The sequence below is a fragment of the Vitis vinifera genome, chromosome 1 (assembly GCF_030704535.1).
Source record: "Vitis vinifera cultivar Pinot Noir 40024 chromosome 1, ASM3070453v1".
Taxonomy (NCBI): Eukaryota; Viridiplantae; Streptophyta; class Magnoliopsida; order Vitales; family Vitaceae; genus Vitis; species Vitis vinifera.
The window spans coordinates 19,583,979-19,607,591 of record NC_081805.1 but is presented as its reverse complement, the minus strand read 5'-3'; the positions used below and the strand labels follow the sequence as shown (position 1 = coordinate 19,607,591).

The 23,613-nt window shown below is 35.5% G+C and overlaps 1 protein-coding gene across 1 annotated transcript; it reads left to right on the top strand.

Moving 5' to 3' along the window:
• The first annotated feature begins 8,149 nt into the window (after positions 1–8,149).
• LOC100258232 (leucine-rich repeat receptor-like serine/threonine-protein kinase BAM3) lies at positions 8,150–12,574 on the top strand. Its single transcript, XM_002264916.4, has 2 exons — positions 8,150–10,966; positions 11,887–12,574. Exons 1-2 carry the CDS (start codon positions 8,338–8,340, stop codon positions 12,222–12,224), a joined length of 2,967 nt encoding a protein of 988 aa, XP_002264952.1. The 5' UTR covers positions 8,150–8,337; the 3' UTR covers positions 12,225–12,574.
• Positions 12,575–23,613: the final 11,039 nt, after the last annotated feature.

Genomic DNA, 23,613 nt, shown 5'->3' with positions numbered 1-23,613 from the left:
TCCTAAGATTCAAAATGATTTAGATGATTGGAAATTACCCAAGGTGTCTAATCAAGAAATTTATAAGAAAGGAACCTTTAAGTTCTTCACAGATTATACCATTAAGACCTCTGAAATGATAGTCAGTTTAGAACAAGACGACCAAGTCATAAGACTTCTAGATAACAGATCCGTTGAAAAGCATAAGAAAGATGGCTATAATTTCATACACTTTGGTATGATTCAAGTAGCAGCTAAGCCTTTGACAAGATTAGGTTTAAACACCGCTATTGTCATGTGTTTAAGGGATAATAGGCATCTCGAATATAGAGATTCTATTATAGGCGCAGTCCAAGCTGGACTGAATGATGGCCCAGTTTATTTCCAGTGTTATCCTAACTTCACAGTTAGATTAAGAGATGCAGACATCTTAGATTCAGTTGTCCTGCATATTAAGACTTATGGCTTTAAGATCAAACCAGGAAACAGTCCTGTTTCAATCATAACCAGGTTTGCCTATAAGAGCATGAACACAAGCGTTGGATCTGGGGCTCTTTGCACCAGTCCTAAAGGTGAGACCACGTACTTTCACTCAGATATGCTAGATAAGTCTGATTTCATCATCCCCAAGAAGATCTTGTGGAAAGATGTTGATTTCCCTGAAAATTGGCATTTTGCTAATGCTGTTCCAGCCATAGCACAGCGTTCTGAAAGTATTGAACAAATTGTTCAATATCCAGATGGAGGAGGAGAACTGGTCTTCTCCAAATCTTTCAGACATTCCAGCAGCCCTAGAGTTTCTGTTTATGAACCCTCTAGAGCTTCAAGCTCTTCCATCCCAGTTAGAACCACTAGGGAAGAAGAAGGATCCAGCTCAGGAAATCCTAAGAACGTTAAGCTAACAGGTGTCAGAAGCTACACCAATGTGGCTAGACCATTTTACTCTGAGGAAAATGAGTCTACTCAGGAATCCCAACAGGATGAGTCCCCTGTTATGTCTCCTACCTATTCTCAGATGATTAACACAATAAGCCTAAGTGATGAGGACTTTGAGATCAACAAGGATCTCTTAAGAAAGGACTTCTATTCTGAAGTCAATAAGCAAAGAAACGATTGGTTCTTTAGCACTGTCCCTAAAGTCATTAGAACCATTTACCAAGAAGAGTTCTATGCCTACTTAAGACAAGAAAAGAAGAATATTAAGTTTTGGATCTGGTTTGAACTCTTCAAACAAGAGGAATATCCAGATTATCCCTTTAAGCGTATAAAGGTTACCAGTAGTAATAATGAAAATAAGCCATATGAATTCTCTAAGGATTTCCAAGAAAATCCCCAAGTCAACCAAGCTTTTGTCGATAGGATTAATCAGAAGATTAAGGATAATCTTGTTACTCCTTTGACTGTTCAGCCTGATAAGAGGATCAACATGGTTAAAGGTGATATTAGTTCAGAAGAAGAAGCTGATGAACTAATTAAGATGTTTGAGGAACCCCATAATCAAATTATTAACAACTTGGAAACCTTTAAGACTAGGAATTACTATCCTAGGCCTACTTTTCCTGACATGCAGTTTGAGGAAAGAAATCAGTATACTCAAGCCTCATACACCAGTGGTACCATCTATGAATGGAACATAGACGGCATGACCGAGTATAACATACTCACTAAGCTTCAAGAAATGACCATGGTTAGTACAGCCTATAAATTAAACAATAGACTGCCAGATCATGCTGTAGCTCAGACCATTGTTGCTGGGTTTACAGGTCAGCTTAAGGGTTGGTGGGATAATTATCTCACTTTTGATGATAAGAATAGTATCCTTAAAGCCTATAGGATCAATGAGAGTAATGAAGTTGTTAAAGACGAAGATGGCCAAGATATTGAGGATGCAGTGGCTACTCTAATCTACTCAATATCCAAGCACTTCATTGGAGATCCTGCAAAAATTAAGGATAAAACTGCAGATCTCTTAACCAACCTTAAGTGTCCTAAGCTTCATGATTTTAGGTGGTATAAGGAAGTCTTCCTAACCAAAGTCATGCTAAGGTCTGATTGTAACCAGTCTTTTTGGAAAGAAAAATTCATCTCAGGATTACCCAAGCTTTTCTCTGAGAGAATTAGGATCAAGATAAGGGAACAGTATAACGGTCAAATCCCTTATGATAAGCTAACCTATGGTGAGATTATAAGCATTGTCACAGGTGAAGGGATTAAGTTGTGCAATGACTTCAAGCTTAAGCAACAAATGAAGAATGAACAAAAAATCTACAAGAATGAATTTGGATCATTCTGTAGCCAGTTTGGTTTCAGCCAAAAAGAAACTATGCCTCCCTCTAAGCAAAAGCCAAGCAGGAAGCCTAGCAAAGATAAGTTTTACCACAGTAAGAGAGGTACCCATGACAACTATAGGATGAATGATACTAAGCATTCAAGGCACGTCCAAAGAAGGGTCAACAAAGATACCCAGAAAAAGGTAGAAACTCCTTTAGATGTCAAGCCAATTATCTGTTTTAAATGTGGCAAAGTTGGCCATTATAAAAAAGATTGTAGAGTTAAGCAAAAGATTAACAACTTAAGTGTCTCAGATGACCTAAAAAATATGCTTTGTAAAGTAATGTTAAATTCAGACTCTGAATCAAGGACTGATTCAGATAATGAAGATGACATTAATCAACTAGATAGCAGTGGCGATGTTTCTAGCCAATCTTCTAGTGACCAAGATGTTTGTATTAAGGGTAATTGTAATTGTCGTCCTAAAACCATAAATGTCATAAGCCAAGATCAAGAGTTCATCCTAGATACTTTAAGAAAAGTTGAAGATGAAAAAACTAAGCAAAATCTTTATGAAGTTTTTAAGAAATCTGTTGTTAAGGTAGAAGCCAAGAAAACCGTCAATCCTTATAACCTTAACGATATCTTAAACAGGTTTGACCAACAGTCTCCCAAGGATGTCAGCATTAAGGAACTTCATGAAGAAGTTAAGCAGCATAAAAAGGAGATTAAGGAGTTAAGACAATTCATAAGTCTAGGTCTCTCTGATCTCCAAGATCAAATCAATAGAATTGGCAACCAAGAAATCCATACGGACATTCCAGAATCTTCTCATGTTAATGATAATGAGACAAATACTTTTTTGAATACTGTGAGTAGGGTTATCTTCCAGAGGTGGGAAGTCTCCCTTACTATAGTAGTCAAAGATAAATTTGTCTTTGATATTATTGCTTTGATTGATTCAGGAGCAGCTGAAAATTGCCTTCAAGAAAGTCTGGTTCCTATTCCTTTATGCGAAGAGACTAGTGAGTCTCTATTTGGAGCCAATGGCCAAAGACTTGCCATTAAGTATAAGTTAACAGATGTTCATATCCGTAACCATGACATCTGTATTAAGCAAACCTTTATCCTTGTTAAGAACCTTAAGGAAATAGCCCTTCTAGGAATACCCTTCTTAAGCTCTATTTATCCCTTGTGGGTAGATAACCAAGGTATAAGAACTAAGCTTTTAGATAAGGAAATTCTTTTTGAATTTGCTAATCCAATTGGATGCATCACCCCTCTTAACCAAGAAATTAACCTTGTTGGGTTTGATGTTCCAAGTAAGATAATAGGCAACCAGTTCATGCATAATAACATTTTAAGCATTCCTTTATGCATTTCAAAATTTCAAATTGGGATTTTGAATCAAGAAATTTTTATTTTTTTCAAAGATTTTGGAAAAATTAAATATATAACTTTTAAGTATGATTTAATTAACTGGTATATTATTTTAAAATCTAAGTTTCAAAGTTACTTTATTAAAGGAGATTATTTCAACCCTAATCAGCTATCTCGTGAATTTTGCAGGGTTCATGAGATCATGGCCCCTAAAAAGAATACCCAAGCTTCTAGCTCTCAAAAACCCCAATCCAGTCAAGCTAACCAATCTCCTTCTACCCATAAAATGCTTTGGAGTCAACAAGTTGAAGAGGAAGAAGCACAACTTTTGGCAAAGCTTCATTCTTCTAAACCTATGCATGAATCCAGCCATATGCCTAACAAAATGTTAACCTTATACTATGATCCTTCTGATCATTCTAAACCTATTAAGGCAACACAATATCCAGCTACCTCAGGGTCTCAGACCTTTAAGCAGGTTACTATGGCTAATCCCTCTCAAAAGGAATTAGCAACAAGCTCTTCTTTTTCAAGCAAACAAATTGTGGTGGCTGCCAACCCCACACCTCTTTCAACAAAATCAAGATATTGGCAAAATGATTTAAATCAATCTCTTTTAGTTATTGAAAGAGAATTTTTCTCTGAAAACCCCAGAGAGATTGCTGCAAAAGCATTTCAAGAAAATTTTCATTATCCCTCTGGTGATATTTTAAAAACAAGAGAGTTTTATGAAGCAGTCCTTATAGAAACTGGTTCTGTTAAGATTAAGCATAACGCTGATAAATTCAGCAATATGGGATTGGCATTCTCCACCTGCCATATCTATAAGATCCTTACAGTCAAGCAATGGGGCGGAAATCCTAATCTTTCAAGGGAATTTTCTGAACCATCTAAGCCAAGGTTTTTTAATTATTGGGATTATCAGAGAGCATGGTTTAATGCTTTTCTGATCCAGAATAGGGACTTCCATCATTCATGGATGTTCTATTTTCCATCTAAGAATCAGCTTTCCTCTTTCCCATTTTGGTTCTACAGTTGGTGGACTTATTATGGTCCAACTATTAAGATTCTTCCTAAGCCCATTCTGGATGGCTTTGAGCTATTCAGAAGTTCTTTTAATATTCCCAGAGAACTTTCAGCTTTTCCCCCTTTACTATTCTTTTTCAGCAATTTTGGCCTGGCTTGGATAGTCCAATGGGACTATATTATTATTACAGACGAATCAGCAGCCTTTCCATCTCTGGGAAGGACTTTTAAAACTAAGTGGTGGGATGCATTGAAAAATGATGCATCTACTGATGCAGTCAATCAGTATTTCCTCAAGAACCCCTCACAAGTCTCAGCCAGTGATGATATGTCTCAGTTTCTCCTCAAAAAGCAGCAGTTACAAGCCATGCTCGCAGCAGCTAAGACCCCTCAAGAGTTTCAGAAAATCCTTGATAAAGGAAGCTCAAGCTTTTCCCAAGAAAATTCTTATGCAGAGTCTGACGATTCAACAAGCTACCTTCCAGACAATGGTGATGACTGTGAAGGAATCCTTCCTCCCATAAGAAGATCTAAGTAATCATCAGCCTTTTGTCTTCCATCAAAAGTTTTTTTCAAGCTTTGCAGTATCTGTTCCAAAAGCAGCAAGCATGTGTCTTCACAGTATAAAGCAGCTTGCCAGAAGTCTTCTCAGCCGAAAAAGGGTGTTTCGGGGTTTTTCGGTATTTAAGTGAATCTTACTATTCACTGTTCACTATTCACTATTCAAGCACGGGTCTACTGTTCATGGTTACTATTCAAGATTCCTTTTTTGCCTATTTAAGGAGGCTCGGGCCTCATTTGTAAGCACGTTCAATTTTAAGCTAAAGCTCTCCCTTCTCTCTTCTTTCTCTCTCTCCCTTCTCTCTTCTCTCTCTCTCATCATGTAACCTCTTCAAGCTTTCTCCAAGCTTTCTTCAAGCTTTCTTCCCTTGTCCATTGTAAGATATTTCTCCTTATGTATAATATAAGTATGTTTTGATTACCTCCTATATGGATGGTTTTTAATTAAGTTTTAATTTTTATTTTATTTTTCATTTTATTTTATGTTCTGATACCGCCTATATGGTCGGTTTTAATTAAGCTTTATTTTTAAGTTTATGTTTTTATTTTGTACCGCCTACATGGTCGGTTTTAAGCTTATTATGAACTAACAAGTTTTTTGGTTCTTTCTCTTTAAATTTCTTTGTTGGATATCTTGTTTGATTTCTAACCCTCTTCTTTGTTTTGAATCATGGCATAATTCATGTTTTCATTGCACATGACCTTGTCCTGGGTGTCTATGGTATATATATATATATTAAAAATAAAATAAAATAATAAATCTTTTTGGTAAATTAAAAAAAAGGGCATTGAAACATTTTTTAATAATTTCATAAAAATTCATTTTCCTATTAATAATCTTTCTTTTTTTATTAATAAAATTATATTATTATTATTATTATTTTTAAATAAAATTGTAAAAAGTCTTTTTTATTTAATTGAAATATTTTTGGTAGGTAAAATTATAAAAAATATCTTTTTTCTAAATAACTTGTATTCAAATAAAAGTTAAAGGGAAATATTATTGTAAATAAATTCATGAAAATTTATTATTTTTTTACCAAAGGTAAATAAAAGCCATTTTCTTGTAAATAAAATTGCTTTCAATAAATTCTTTTAATAAAATAAGTGTAAATAATTTTTTCCAAAATTGAAAACAAATAAAGTTGAATCAAATATTTTTTTTTTTTTGCATACATATCTTTTCCAAATACCTGACCCCCGAGACTTGATTTTTGCATCTATGTCTTTTCCAAATAAGGAGTCACACAGAGTTTTTTTCTTATTTTATTTTCCCTTTAAAAATAAAACAAAAATAAGTAGCGACTCCAAATTTTTTCTAAAAATCATATTTTTCACTAAATAAAAAGCGAGTTTCATCATTAAGTAGAGACGCACGTAAAAAAAAATGGGTTCGAACAAATATAATTAAAATTAATTAAAAATTTATGTATTTTAAAATTATTTAAAAATAAATTAAGTAAGTTTGAAATAACATATAAAAATAATTTAATTACTTTAAGTCCATTAAATTTTTGTTTTTCACTTTTTCCTTCGATTTATTTCTTTTTTCTGTATTTTCTTTTTCTTTTACTTTCGCTCAAATTTTTCCAAAATCAAATATAACATTAAATTTCCATTAAAAAATATTTTATTTATTCATAGATTTACGCTTTGGTTTTGATTCCTAAGCATTTCTCATTTCATTTCACCTCCACAGAGTGTCATTTTCTCAATTTTCAAATGGGGTTTTAATTCAACTATAAATCATATTTGGAATCATTGTTTTCAGAGATGGAAAGGGGCTGGAAGCTCCATTGCATCATTTCATTAAGTCCTTGTCATCCGAACGCTTAAAACCAATTACCAAACAAAACAACCTTCAAACCACTCCACGTAAGACAGAAAAAAGTGATGAATCTCGATATGCTCCAAAAATCAACCAACTTGCTTTTTATTGTTTATTATTATTATAATTAATAGGCCCCTGGCTCCTTGAGGTTCCTTGAATACCTATGCTTTTGAACTTCACCAACAAACATGGCTGGTACCCGATAAAAATTCTTATTCTGCTCCCTTGTCATTACTTTTGAATAAAAAATAAAAAATAAAGGCTGCTTTATTTCCACAACTTGGATGACTTGTAGCCCACATAATACAATATAGTTATGAGTACATTTTGCCAAACATACATGCATTTCGATAATTTTATTTTCTTTCAGTTTTATTACGGAAGTACAAGTTTTTACCGTTAGAGGAAGGATGCTCATCTACCTGGATATAGTTGTAGTCATCAAGGTGGAGGGGGGTATTCCTTTGTGGTGGTGGATTGTATTTGTGAGTTTGGAGACAACATTATAGTTTTGTACGTTCAAACTCTCTTGGAACACCTTCTCTTTTAAGAATATTTCTCAAAAATCTATGAAGTTTTAGATGTCTCTCGATTACCTTTCCTCTGGACCTGGTCGTAATGATGAATGGTCATCAAAAATACCCCCAGGGTGTATATTGTTCTTCCTCTTTTGACCGGCTGATCTTAAGTCAAAGTTTCGAACACATTCTTCAGTGTTGAGTACAGATTCAACTTTAAGTCCTTAGATAATGTGCATTAAGAGCAGCTCCCAACTCCCAATGCCGGTATGACAATTGTATGTGCAGAATCCCACGCTGCTGTACTAATTCAAAGTTTTTCATTTCATTTTTAAACGCGAGTCAAGTCAGCTTCGTTAATTGTCAAAGGATCCAAAAATTGCGTGTTTACGACTCTTTATCATTGAAGTCTCAAATTCTGATGCACAAGGATTCAAAAATTAGGAAAGCGAGATGTGGGCATTCAGGTAATCTCACATGAAAAGTAACGAAATTCTGAATATTGGTTGATGGAATGGTCTGAGGCAATGCTTCTTTATGCTTTTGCTTTTCTTTATAAAGTAAAAGATGAAACCAAAACATACAGGGAAAGAAGAGAGAGAGAAAAGAAGAAAGAGAAGACGATAAATTCCGAGGGAAAATTTCCATGTCATAGCATCCAAGGCCTCTCTTTCAATGCTAATCTTTGAAGTGGTTTTCTGTTTTCTCCAATCTTGATAAAATTTGGGTGTTGCAGAACCCACCACCTTCCGTAAAACCTGAAAGCTTCAGATGGCTGCAGCTCCTGATGTGAGGTTTGTCTTCCTGTCTTCTCTACTTCTCGTTTGCGTTACTTCTCATTCAGTTTCTTCACATCACCCATCTGCACTCAAAAAGCAAGCTTCGACCCTGGTTGCCCTTAAACAAGCTTTTGAAGCTCCCCATCCTTCTTTGAATAGCTGGAAGGTGTCAAACTACAGGTCTCTCTGCTCTTGGACTGGCGTCCAATGTGATGATACCAGCACATGGGTAGTTTCTTTAGACATATCTAATTCTAACATTTCTGGTGCTCTGTCACCTGCAATCATGGAACTTGGAAGTCTTCGTAATCTTTCAGTGTGTGGAAACAATTTGGCTGGCAGTTTCCCGCCTGAAATCCACAAGTTATCACGCCTTCAATACCTCAACATATCCAACAATCAGTTCAATGGAAGTTTGAACTGGGAGTTCCATCAGTTAAAAGAGCTTGCGGTGCTTGATGCCTATGACAACAATTTCCTCGGCTCACTTCCAGTGGGCGTGACTCAACTTCCCAAGTTGAAGCACTTGGATTTTGGCGGCAATTATTTTTCCGGAAAAATCCCAAGAAACTATGGAGGTATGGTGCAGCTCACTTATCTGTCACTTGCAGGTAATGATTTGGGTGGTTATATACCTGTAGAGCTTGGGAATCTGACGAACCTGAAGCGGCTTTACTTGGGTTACTATAACGAGTTTGATGGCGGAATTCCACCAGAGTTGGGAAAGTTGGTCAATCTAGTTCATCTAGACCTCTCAAGTTGTGGCTTGGAGGGTCCAATTCCGCCAGAGTTGGGTAATCTTAAACATCTGGACACTCTCTTTTTGCAAACAAATCAACTCAGTGGTTCCATCCCCCCTCAGCTTGGCAATTTGAGTAGCTTGAAATCTCTTGATCTTTCAAACAATGGACTCACAGGAGAAATCCCACTTGAGTTTTCGGAGCTCACTGAGCTGACTCTCTTGCAACTATTCATCAACAAGTTTCACGGAGAGATTCCCCACTTCATTGCAGAGCTTCCCAAGTTGGAAGTCCTGAAGCTTTGGCAGAATAACTTCACTGGAACCATTCCTTCCAAGCTTGGGCGGAATGGAAAACTGAGTGAACTCGACCTGTCTACCAATAAGCTCACCGGATTGATCCCTAAATCTCTCTGCTTTGGAAGGAGGCTTAAGATACTGATTTTGCTTAACAATTTTCTATTTGGGCCTCTACCAGATGATCTTGGTCGATGTGAGACTCTACAGAGAGTCCGACTGGGGCAGAATTATTTGAGTGGATTTATACCAAATGGGTTTCTCTACTTGCCTCAGCTATCACTCATGGAACTGCAGAACAATTACCTCACCGGGGGGTTTCCAGAAGAATCAAGCAAGGTACCCTCAAAAGTTGGCCAGCTGAATCTCTCAAACAATCGATTATCTGGGTCTCTCCCAACGTCTATTGGAAATTTCTCAAGCTTGCAGATTCTTCTACTAAATGGAAACCGATTCACAGGGAACATTCCATCTGAAATAGGTCAGTTGATAAGCATCTTAAAGTTGGACATGAGAAGAAACAACTTCTCTGGCATAATCCCTCCGGAGATCGGGCATTGTCTTTCACTGACTTATTTGGATTTGAGCCAAAATCAAATCTCTGGTCCAATCCCAGTTCAAATTGCTCAAATTCACATATTAAATTACCTCAATCTCTCTTGGAACCACATGAACCAAAACCTCCCCAAGGAAATTGGGTTCATGAAGAGCCTAACCTCCGTAGATTTCTCCCACAATAATTTTTCTGGTTGGATACCTCAAATAGGACAATATTCATTCTTCAATTCCTCTTCCTTCGTTGGTAACCCTCAGCTCTGTGGATCCTACCTGAACCAATGCAACTATTCATCAGCCTCACCTTTAGAATCCAAGAATCAACATGACACCAGCTCGCATGTCCCAGGAAAATTCAAGCTTGTTTTGGCTTTGAGTCTCTTGATTTGTTCTTTGATATTTGCTGTTTTGGCAATAGTCAAAACCCGAAAGGTGAGGAAGACTTCAAATTCATGGAAGCTCACAGCATTCCAAAAGCTAGAATTTGGAAGCGAAGACATCTTAGAATGCTTAAAGGACAATAATGTTATAGGGAGAGGTGGAGCAGGGATTGTCTACAGGGGAACAATGCCGAATGGGGAACAAGTTGCAGTGAAGAAGTTGCAAGGAATAAGCAAAGGCTCTTCCCATGATAATGGCCTTTCTGCAGAAATACAGACGTTGGGTAGGATTCGACACAGGAATATAGTGCGGCTGCTGGCATTTTGTTCAAACAAAGAGACCAATTTACTTGTCTACGAGTACATGCCAAATGGGAGCTTAGGTGAAGTTCTACACGGGAAAAGAGGCGGGCATCTCAAGTGGGACACTAGGCTAAAAATAGCCATAGAAGCTGCAAAGGGCCTCTGTTACTTGCACCACGATTGTTCTCCATTAATACTCCACCGAGATGTGAAGTCCAATAACATCTTACTCAACTCCGATTATGAGGCTCACGTAGCAGATTTTGGACTCGCCAAGTTCTTGCAAGACAATGGAACTTCAGAGTGCATGTCTGCAATAGCGGGCTCTTACGGTTACATTGCTCCAGGTACTACTTCGTTTGCTTCTTCATAAATAACCTTCTTTGGATACTCATTTAGTTTACAGCAACATCTAGTCATTTACTAGTCATAAAGGCTACAATTTTGACTCCTTCCAATTAACTGGGATTTGGGGTTCTAGTTGTGCCACTCAAGGTAGCACGCTCCTTTTATTTTTCATTCTTATTTTTATCTTTATTTATTTATTTCATGTTAGTTTTTTCGCTGTCCGAAACTGGTCAATGACCCAGTAGCGGTCAGCGGAATAATTCATCAAGAACCTTTGCTCTTTTTCTAATTTCTGCGACTGAATAAAACATAGAATATACTGTTGCTTTGGACCAAAACAGTTGGCAGAGCCAAATGGGGTAAAAAGCACCACTAACACAAAGGAAAATTCCCCTTTTGCTTTTTTACTTGCTCTAATGGGTTGTAAGCTTTTGCATGTCTTGGAAACCATACATCTATGTCTATTGAGGCCAATCACAAACTACATCTTTAGAACCAATACAAAATGATGATCATAAGAAAAGCCGCAGAGCATGGATAGAAAGCATACCACATCCACCCTCTAAGAATCCTGATTGGGATCTAGTCTTTACTTTCCCCAAGCCCTAGAAAGAGGAACATGTGTACAGAATACAGACATAAAGCATTAAAGGTTCTTACTTTTTTTTTTTTCCTTTTTTTTTTTTTGGGAAGATGAAATGAATCTGTCTTCCCGGTTTTTTTTTCTTTTCTTCTTCTTCTTCTTCTTTTTATTTTTTATTTTTTCCTTTTCTTTTTCTCTTTTTTTTTTCCTCCTCTGTGTAGAAATAGAACTGAAGTCTGTGCTGAAATAGAAATTGAAGTTCACTGCTGTTGGTCTCCTCTTATTTTCCACTACTGTGAAATAAAGGAAGCTATTCACTTTTCTTTTTTAAAACAGAGTACGCCTACACATTGAAAGTTGATGAGAAGAGCGATGTTTACAGCTTTGGGGTGGTGCTGTTGGAGCTGATAACAGGGCGAAGACCAGTTGGTGGGTTTGGAGAAGAAGGATTGGACATTGTTCAATGGAGCAAGATACAAACCAACTGGAGCAAGGAAGGAGTGGTGAAAATCCTAGATGAACGACTAAGAAACGTTCCAGAGGATGAAGCAATCCAGACGTTCTTTGTTGCAATGCTGTGTGTCCAAGAGCACAGCGTGGAGCGACCGACTATGAGAGAAGTTATTCAGATGCTTGCACAAGCTAAGCAACCCAATACATTTCATATGCAATGACTTCTTCACATGGAGATAGCGCAATTCTGTCAAGTTGATTCATAGTCTTTTAACGTGATAGGTGAACCACTGACTCCATATTCCAGATTGGGCAACTCAGCCCAAGAGAGTCTATAGTACACCAACACCAAATTTGCTTCTTCTTCTTTTCTTTCCTTTATCCGTCTGCTTTCCTTTGCTTTACCAGAGTAAATAGCATGTTCCTTCTTTGCACTATTCATGGTTTAGTTAGACTTCCGGGGGTTCAGTCATTTTCTTGTCATGCAAGGCTGGATAAGGTTGGTTGGCTGTAATATTTTGTCAACATTTTAATTCTATGAGAAAAAATGATGGAAATTGGTTTTGCTTAAGGTCAAGTTCTTGGAAAACGACAAAAAGCTTAACCCAAACAAACTGTATCTCCAAAAAAAAACCAAGAAAAAGTTGCCATTGCCAAATAGCTTATCTTAATTTGCATTGCTAACAAAAAATCCCTAGAGTATGAAGAGCCGAAACAAACCCTAGACTTGCTTCACCTTCATGATCTCACCAACATTCCACCCCCCTCATTTTATTTTCTGAAAGATATGGAGAACGAGACCAAGACTCCCTTTTTGTAGAGCTCAATGTCAGTTGAGAACGAGCAACGGAAGGCATTGTCAATTAATAGGGAATAGGGAAGGGTAGTGAATTTGACATTGTTGAAGAGCTACTTTGATTGGTTTGAAGATGGTTATGAATCTTATGATGGAGAAAGGGGCTAGTCCAATACGACTGAGGTAGAAAGATATAAGGGATTGAAACTTCTACCCTTATGGATAGCAATTGCCATCAAAGCATGCTAGATTTATAGGGATTTGTGCCTATGCTAACCTTTATTATTTAGGAAAATTAATCCTATGAACAAAGGGGTTATAAAGTTAATATTTATAGGGATTTTTGCCTTCTCTAACCTTTGTTTTTAAGAAATTTTTATACCCAGGAAGATTTGGTATTTGTTGAATTTGAATGATGAGTTTTTCATGTTACACAAAAGGTTTAATGGTTTGTCAAAATTGTTTCAATAATAAATGTATCATCCATTTCAAGAGTTGGTCGGATTTAAATCGACACCAGTTGTAACAAATTGGATGTCTTTTGAGTTGAGGAAATACTAGAAGGTTTTGGGTTTTATTGAATTGGATTTCTATACATGATCTGGATACATAGGTTTATTAAATCAAAATTTTGCACATTAAAAATTTATTCTAGAAGGTCTAATTGTTTATTGGAATGTTTTCGATACATAGGTTTAACACAAGGTTCAAGGTTGTATGAAAGAGCACTTGATTTTCAGGATTGATGGGGACACGATAGATCGAGAGGAATGTAAAATTTTTGTTTGATACTGTTGGATTCCTAGAAAAATCTAATTTAAACCCTATGGGTCCTAAATCACTAAAGCGTGCATGCAACTATAGGTCCTAGGCATAGCAGAAAAATAAAAAATAAAAAATAGGCCTTTAAAAACATTATAGGGTGAAGAAAAGACGGAAGAGAACCACGATCTAACTATAAATGCCAAGGGGTTCATATAAACCTTTCTCACCTTAAATGACCTAATTCCATCTTACACTGGGTTACCTAATTTAAAGTCCATGGTGATTTTAAAAAATGTTTTAAATATTTTTAATACTTGAAATTTTTTATCATTCAAGTATTAGAAATGTTATAAATATTTTCTAGAATCACTCTCAATGTACTCTTAGTCTATTTGATTATAATTAATTAATTAACTTTATTATAATCCAATTAATTAATAAACTTAATCCAAAAAGACAATTGGTAAGCTCTTGTGCAATCATGCGTGTTTAATAAAACACCTTTAGACACACACGAATGAAAACACAAATATCCCTCAAAATAACATGCCACCAAAAAGTATGAGTTTGCGTGTAGACAACTAGAACCTATATGAGAATAATGGCTCCCTTGAAATCTAATTTTAGCAAACAAACTTATTTTTTAAAAAAATAAAATTATAAGGGACATTTATTAGAATAAAATTTTCAGTAAAAAAAAAAACTTAAAAAGAAGAAACGATTTCTAAGGGACATTTATTAAAACAAAATTTTTAAAATTTTCAAACTTATTTTAAAAAAGTGACTTTCTAAAAAACATTTATTAACATATGAGTTTCAATAAACAAAATGATTAAAAAACAATTTTCTAATGAATATTTATTAAAATGTAATTTTCAGAAATTTCAAACTTATTTAAAAAAACGATTTTCTAAAGAACATTTATCAAAACACGATTTTCAAAATTTTCGAATTTATTAAAAAACGATTTTCTAAAAAACATTTATCACAACACAAATTCTAGAATTTTCAAACGTATTTAAAAAATAACTTTCTAAAGAACATTTATTAAAACACAATTTTCAGAATTTTCATTAAACAAACTTGTAGTAGTTTACACATTCTGAGGATTTTTATTAAAAATGATTTTTTAGATTTATTAAAACACAAAATTTTGGATTATTATATTAAAAACCATTTTCTTAATATATTAAAAAAACGAATTAGTTGAATTATTTTATTAAAAAAGGAATTTTATGAATTTATTAAAAAATGATTTTTTAAAAAAATTATTTTACATTAAACCAAATTCCCAAATTTAGTAAAAACAGTTCTTTCATGTTATTTTATTAAAACAAATTTTTTTTCATTTTATTCAAAACAAATAAAAAAACCATTTTTTGGGAAATTTGATTAAAATTGATTTTTCTAGAAGATTTATTGAATAAAATAAAAAAAGCTCAAGCAAGAAAGATAAGTCGAAACCCAAACATGACAAAAAAAACTGAAATATGAGACAAAAATACTAACATAAACAAAATTGTAAAAAAAAATAACATCGAATGAAATATGAGGTAACAAGATTAACATAAACAGAATTATGGAAAATTTAAGGCAAAATGAAATGTGAAACAATAAGAGTAACAAAAAATGTAGGACAAAAATTACACAAATATAAAAAACTTGAAACAAAATACAATATGTATAATAACACATGCCAAAATATATCAATAGAATAATCAATAAAAATGACAAACATATGGATGAGCAGAAAAAATTAGGCAAATGTGCATACATACAAAATGTAGAGTACAATGAACAATATAATCCAAATAAGTACAAAACTGAATAGAAGAGATGATAAAATATTCAAATACCAAAATGCTCATAAATTTAATAAATATAAAACAAGATAAATCTAAAAAATCCTAAAAAGAACAAAAATATAATACAAATAAAGACATGAGGAAGAAATAACTTACTTGAATGCAACCTTAAATCAATCTTGACTCTCCAAACCTCCAAAGACAACTCCAAGACACTAAATAAATAAATAGATAAGTAAATATAAAAAAAAAGATAAATAATAATAATAATATAGACACTAAATACTGCAATTAAAATTCAAATGTTAATCTAGAGTAATTAATGATTAAAAAAAAGTTGAAATCCCACGAGTAAATATTGAAGGGAAAGTTAGGTTTTAGGTTGTTGATGTCGAAAATATATGGTTTTGAAAACCCAAATACATAAAATATGAGATCCAACTATTAATAGATAAAATAATATCCAAAACGTGCATTATGTTATGCTTACTTTTCCCCTTCCCAAATTGCCCCTAAATTTCTCTATGTCATCAAGAAATCCTCCTCATGTCAGTAGAACAATTTGAAACTTGAAACTAATTCTCAAAGCTGAAACACAAAGAAACCCGACTTGAGAACCAAAAGTAGGGAATCTCTCTCTCACTTCTGGTCATTTTGCCCTAACCCCATCTCAGGAAATTCCCAATTTCGAACCTAGTTTCAAAAAACACAACTTTCCTTGATAATAATCTCCTTTCTCCTCTAGCATCGCCTATCAGTCTCTTTCCTCGAGTTTGGTTCCCAAGAAAGCCCAGGAAAATAAATCCAAATGAGCTCCCATTTCCTCCCCTCCACTTTCCCACGGTTTCTTCCCAACCAAACACACTATTTCTGAGCTTCAACACTTCTTTTCTCTCAATGCTTCAATCGGGTTTTGATATGAGAAGAGCGAAAGTTGGCGCTTATTGCCCTTCCTCTGCTCCCACATTGGCGGTTCTCATTGTACTATTGGTGGGTTCGGTGCAGTCCGTACAGTGCCAGAATGTGGATGACTACAGCGAGTTTGATAATCCCAAGCTTCTTCCGTTGTTCACACAACTCGTTTATGGTCAGATTTCCAATATGACTACAATTTTGAGTGTGGAGTTTTAGAAACGCTCCAGTTTCTGCGTTAAGGATCTGTGAGTTCTCTGTTTGGTTTCTAAAAAAGAGAAGAAAATTGTTGATTCTGGGTTTTGGATAATTGATAAGTGAACTGAGCTGGGGCAATTGGTTTAATTAAACTCATTTTAAGTGTTTGATTATTGTCAAATTTGGTTTGACTTTGAACTTGTATTGCCCATTAGGGACGTTGATTGGAACTAGGCTTTTAATTTTTCATTTAATTTGGACTTCTTGGCTTTTTGCATCCAGAAAACTAAAGGGATGAGTAGTTTTTACAAGTTACATTTGAGCTTGTTTGGATGCCTAGAAAATCTGATTAAAATAGGAAAAAATGGCTTTCATGGGGAGAAAAAAACATCTGGAATCAATCAATTCTAATTAAACTAGTTGGTTACCTGAGTTGAGTTTCTCATTCTTTTTTAATTCTTTGCAAGGAAGACAAAATGGAATTTGAAACTCAAATCTTAATGGCTTTTCTTCACCAACTAAAATGGAGGGTCACTAGAAATACCTGTTGTGTTTCTTGGTCAGAAACTTCATATTTGAGTGCATTGTTATAATATTGGGAAGAATTATAGGAGCATTATTAACGTGATTCGGCTACTAAGACTTCATAGGAAGGTAGTTTGGACCGGGTAGGTGTGTATTCCAGTTCATTTTTCTCACTTGTCTTGGTGAATTCTTAGCAATGAGACTAGGATTTAAGCTCAAAAGGTTATACTTATCCACTATTTCTAACTCTTTTAACTTGTTATGATTGATGAGGAAGATGATAGTTTCTTTCCGACCCATTATTGGAAAGTTTCTCTGTGAGGCACCATCATGCTCTTTCCTTGGCATATCTTTCTATAAGGATCTGTTTTGGCCCAAAGGGCGGTAAGCAATAAAAAGGAATCTTGTAAAATATCAGATAGAGAAAATCGAGTGCTAGCATTTTATGTTATTTTTCTTTCAGTAGTACTTTCTGCAACTAGTGGGTCATTTTGAATCATAAGTTGCATTCTCATGTAGTACAATTGTTTGAATTTCCACAACAGGAGATATTACCCAGCAATTGTGTACATTTGGAGAAACAAAGTTCTACTTCAATAATTTCTTTGTGAAATCAGAGAGTAGCAATTATTTGAGACCTAACAAGAACTGTAACTTGACTACATGGGTTTCTGGTTGTGAGCCTGGATGGGCTTGTAGTGTTGGTCAAAATCAGCAGGTTAACCTTAAAAATTCACAGAACATTCCTACCAGAACTCATGATTGTCAGGCTTGTTGTGAGGGTTTCTTTTGCCCTCGTGGTATCACTTGCATGATATGTAAGTATTGAGAATTCTTTTAATTCTTTGTTACACAATGACTGAAAGCAACTTTATGATTTTACTTCATTGTTTGTGGCTTTAGAGAAGTGATTTGTATTACTAGGGATTGACTTAGAGGAGGGGGAGAATAACTGAATAGGTCAAGTCACTCGATTTTTGGTTTTACCAACTTTAATCAAATTAAGCCAATTAATGAATCGTGATCCAACCTCAATTTACAACCAAAAAGATCATAGGCACAAAATAATGAACACTTGACGTATGTAGAAACCCTAGTGGAGAAAAAATCACAGGCCTAATGGCTGCAAATCACTCCACTAGGGAAACACAATATGTTACAAAGTTTTATTGAGTGACACTTCTCCCTTTCCAAGTTGCAGATTGTTCCAGCATCCTTCTACTTTAGCGTCAGGAACCTCCCCTTAGCTCTTTAGCGAGCCAACTGTAGACCCCTCCAGTGCAAGTGTCAATGGCTTCCTTGAAGGACTTCAAGGACCACGATCCTCTACTGAATATTGCTTACACCATGAAGAGCTTGAGATAAATTGGGTTCAGGTTTTCAAAACTTAAAGATGTGATTGCTATGCAACTTTTTGATTCTAGGATTAATCAACAGGGAGTGAATAGGTGAACTCCTACAATTTTTAATTTTACCAACTTTAATTGAAGAAGCCAATTAATCAACTATGGTCCATCCTCAATTAACAATACAAAAATCAAAATCAGATTATAAACACATGGTATACTTGGAAACCCAATGGAAAAGAAGCATCGACCTATTGGCTGGGAAACACTCCACTAAAGAAACATAATAGTTACAAAGTTTATTGAGTGAGGCTACTCCATATCCAAGCTGCTGATCCTTTTCCTATCCTCATACTTTTGTTAACTCCATGCACCTTGACCACTTTCACAACACTATGAAGCTCTCTGTTCGCTCTTTAGTGAGCTAACCCTGGATCATTCCAAAGCAAGCACTAAAAAACTCTACGAGTGCCTTTAAGAACAACAATCCTCCTTTGAAGATCATACTTCATAAAATTTTGATCACAAGATTTGAGAAAAACAGGGTTTTGGAGTTTTCAAAACTCAAAGATGCAAATTCTATGCAAGTTTGAAACTAATACACAGGAGAATGGAAAACCTTAATGGATACAATGATCTCAAAATCTTCTAGGAAATGAGAGTTTGAAAAACCCTAGAAGAGTCGGATATGAAAAATATTTCACATATTCTTCCTCTCAAAACTCAAGCTTTGATCCATCAAAATTGCAAGCTTTATGAATCAAAGAAGTTTAAATTGAAATTCAAAATTAAATTGCCTTGATCGATATAGCCTTGTTTTTTCTTAGAACTCCCTTGTAAACTTCTATGTGAATCTTATTTTATAAGCTTTTAGAAACACAAAAAGTATGCACATGAAAAGCCCCATGACTTCATTGTTGTATAGGTTTACTTAAAATTTTAGGGGCTTCAAATGTACTTTTTAATCAGTTTGTTGTATTTAAGGGAGGATTCCTCATCCTTCTTTTTTTATTTCTTTATCCAGAATTTAATACATTTTTTTTGGGAAAGTTGTGTTTTCATCTGCTTATTTGAAAATGTTATGGTATTCAAACGCCAAGACTATGAAATATCATATTTGACCCTCAATGTGGAAAATATTCTCATTCTTGTGCACTTTGTGCTTAGTCCCTTTTCTCTTCCTAGAGTACCCTTTTATAGTATCCATGTTAGCTACATTTAATGTCTCCATGTCAGTAAGATATATTTGAAAATTAATAAAACAAAAAATGTAAAAGTTAATGATGTTGGGTTACATCTCCTCATGCCTGACCCGAAAACATAAAATTTCCAAACACCCAATGATGGGGGAAAACCTTTTAAAGTTTATTCAAGGAAGAAAGGGAAGACCTAAGTAAACTTTAAGTAGGATTAATATAATTAGAATTTGAGTCATGATAGGTTATTAGAGTCCTAGTAGAATAGGTTATTAGAGTCCTAGTAGACTTTGGATTTCTTAGAGAAGCCTATAAATAGGCTAATCAATGTAAATCAAAGGAATGAACTTTGATGAATAATATTATACGTTCTTTCATTGCAAGGTTGCAACCCTCAATGGTGAGACTCCATTGATTTTCTTCTAGGTGAGACTCCTAGAAGGCCTTAGTGAGACTCTAAGGTTTTCCATCTTTTCTTCATTATTTCTTCTTTCTCTCTATTTCTTTATGAACAACTTATGTATACAAAATTGTTTTCCCTTAAACAAGGTACCAAGTCCGTTGAAGAATATACAGAAGAATTCCATGAATTGAGCATTCGAAATCAAGTGCGGGAAAGTGATACTCAACTTGTAGCCCGTTACAAAGCTGGACTTCGAATGGAGATTCAACTTGAGATGATAGCTGCACACACTTATACCGTAGATGACGTTTATCAACTAGCCCTCAAAATAGAAGAAGGCCTCAAATTCCGGGTTTCCAGGCGTCCAGGTTCACAAATTGGGAGCACTTTCTCCAACAGGACAGCAAGCAAACCTTTAAGCACGTCAAACTTCAGAACTCCTAATCATGTGAATGGTGGGGGCAACACTCAACAAACTTCGAATGTGGCTTATAAGAATGGTAATAAGGGTAAAAATTCAATGAGTAATGGAGATAGAAAAGTAGACGTGACTCCTTTATGCTTTAAGTGTGGTGGGCATGGTCATTATGCTGTTGTATGCCCAACCAAAAGTTTACACTTTTGTGTTGAAGAACCAGAATCTGAATTGGAAAGTTACCCAAAGGAAGAAGAGACCTACAATGAAGATGAAGTTAGTGAAGAATGTGACTACTATGATGGTATGACGGAAGGATATAGTCTTGTAGTACGACCTTTATTAACCGTTCCAAAAGTAAAAGGAGAAGAAGATTGGCGACGTACTAGCATTTTCCAAACACGTATTTCTTGCCAAGGGAGATTATGCACCATGATCATTGATGGAGGTAGCAGTTTGAACATAGCTTCACAAGAACTTGTTGAGAAGCTAAACCTTAAAACAGAGAGACATCCAAATCCATTCAGAGTAGCATGGGTTAATGACACCTCTATCCCGGTAAGTTTTCGTTGTTTAGTAACATTCCTTTTTGGTAAGGACTTTGAAGAGTCTGTATGGTGTGAGGTCTTACCCATTAAAGTAAGTCATATTTTACTTGGAAGACCTTGGCTCTTTGATAGAAAAGTTCAACATGACGGCTATGAAAATACATATGCTCTCATACACAACGGACGTAAGAAGATCCTTCGTCCAATGAAAGAAGTCCCTCCAATTAAGAAGTCGGATGAGAATGCACAACCAAAAAAGGTACTTACTATGTGTCAATTTGAAAATGAGAGCAAGGAAACTAAAGTTATTTTTGCTTTAATGGCTCGGAAAGTGGAAGAATTTAAAGAACAAGATAAGGAATATCCAGCAAACGCACGTAAAATCCTTGATGACTTTTCTGACTTGTGGCCTGCAGAGTTACCTAATGAACTCCCTCCTATGCGTGACATACAACATGCCATTGATTTGATTCCCGGTGCATCATTACCAAATTTACCAGCCTACAGAATGAATCCAACAGAGCATGCTGAATTGAAAAGGCAAGTTGATGAATTACTTACTAAAGGCTTTATTCGTGAAAGCCTAAGTCCTTGTGGAGTTCCTGCCCTACTAACACCAAAGAAGGATGGATCATGGCGGATGTGTGTGGATAGTCGTGCAATCAACAAAATCACAATCAAGTATCGATTTCCAATTCCAAGACTTGATGACATGCTAGATATGATGGTTGGATCAGTAATCTTCTCGAAGATTGATCTAAGAAGTGGATATCATCAAATACGTATTAGACCAAGGGATGAATGGAAGACATCTTTCAAAACTAAGGATGGATTGTATGAGTGGTTAGTCATGCCGTTTGGACTAACCAATGCTCCAAGTACCTTCATGCGGATTATGACGCAGGTATTAAAACCTTTTATTGGACGGTTTGTTGTTGTCTATTTTGATGATATTCTTATCTATAGTCGATCTTGTGAAGATCATGAGGAACACTTGAAGCAAGTAATGCGCACTCTTAGGGCTGAAAAGTTTTACATTAATTTGAAAAAATGTACTTTCATGAGCCCTAGTGTTGTATTTCTTGGCTTTGTTGTGTCTTCTAAGGGTGTTGAAACAGATCCGGAGAAGATCAAAGCTATTGTTGATTGGCCAGTACCAACAAATATCCATGAGGTGCGAAGCTTCCATGGAATGGCTACATTCTATCGACGATTTATTCGAAATTTCAGCTCTATTATGGCCCCAATTACTGAATGCATGAAACCTGGTTTATTTATTTGGACCAAGGCGGCCAACAAGGCATTTGAAGAAATCAAATCCAAGATGGTGAACCCTCCTATCCTACGCCTACCAGACTTTGAGAAAGTATTTGAGGTGGCCTGTGATGCTTCCCATGTGGGAATTGGAGTAGTCCTTAGCCAAGAGGGACATCCTGTGGCTTTCTTTAGTGAGAAGCTCAATGGGGCAAAGAAAAAATACTCCACATATGATCTTGAATTCTATGCAGTGGTGCAAGCAATTAGGCATTGGCAACATTATCTTAGTTACAAGGAATTTGTTTTGTATTCAGATCATGAAGCCTTGCGATATCTTAATTCTCAAAAGAAGCTTAACTCTCGGCATGCAAAATGGAGTAGTTTTCTTCAACTGTTTACCTTTAATTTAAAGCATTGTGCAGGAATTGAAAATAAAGTAGCTGATGCCCTTAGTAGGAAGGCTTTTCTCTTAGTAAACATGTCAACCACTACAATTGGATTTGAAGAATTAAAGCATTGCTATGACAATGATGCTGATTTTGGAGATGTTTATTCCTCTCTTTTGAGTGGTTCAAAAGCAACATGTATTGATTTCCAGATTTTAGAAGGGTACTTGTTTTATAAAAATCGTTTATGCTTACCAAGGACTTCTCTACGTGATCATGTCATATGGGAACTTCATGGAGGCGGAATGGGCGGACATTTTGGACGAGATAAGACCATTGCTTTGGTGGAAGATCGCTTCTTTTGGCCTAGTTTAAAGAAGGATGTTTGGAAGGTTATCAAACAATGTCGAGCATGTCAAGTAGGAAAAGGTTCAAAGCAAAATACGGGGTTATATACGCCATTACCAGTTCCTTCCAAACCTTGGGAAGACTTGAGCATGGATTTTGTACTTGGATTACCAAGGACACAACGGGGCTTTGATTCTATATTTGTTGTGGTTGATAGATTTTCCAAAATGGCACATTTTATCCCATGTAAGAAGGCTTCAGATGCTTCTTATGTTGCTGCCTTATTCTTTAAAGAAGTAGTTCGATTGCATGGATTACCACAATCCATTGTTTCTGATCGCGATGTCAAGTTTATAAGCTATTTTTGGAAAACCTTGTGGGCCAAGCTAGGTACTCAATTAAAATTTTCAAGTTCTTTCCATCCTCAAACTGATGGACAAACAGAAGTTGTCAATCGCAGTCTTGGTAATCTGTTGAGATGCATTGTGAGAGATCAGTTGAGAAAGTGGGATAATGTCTTACCACAAGCCGAATTTGCTTTCAATAGCTCCACTAATCGTACTACTGGGTACTCACCTTTTGAAGTGGCATATGGGCTAAAACCTAAGCAACCTGTTGATCTTATACCATTACCTACTTCTGTCCGCACCAGCCAAGATGGTGATGCATTTGCACGTCATATACGAGATATACATGAAAAGGTACGAGAA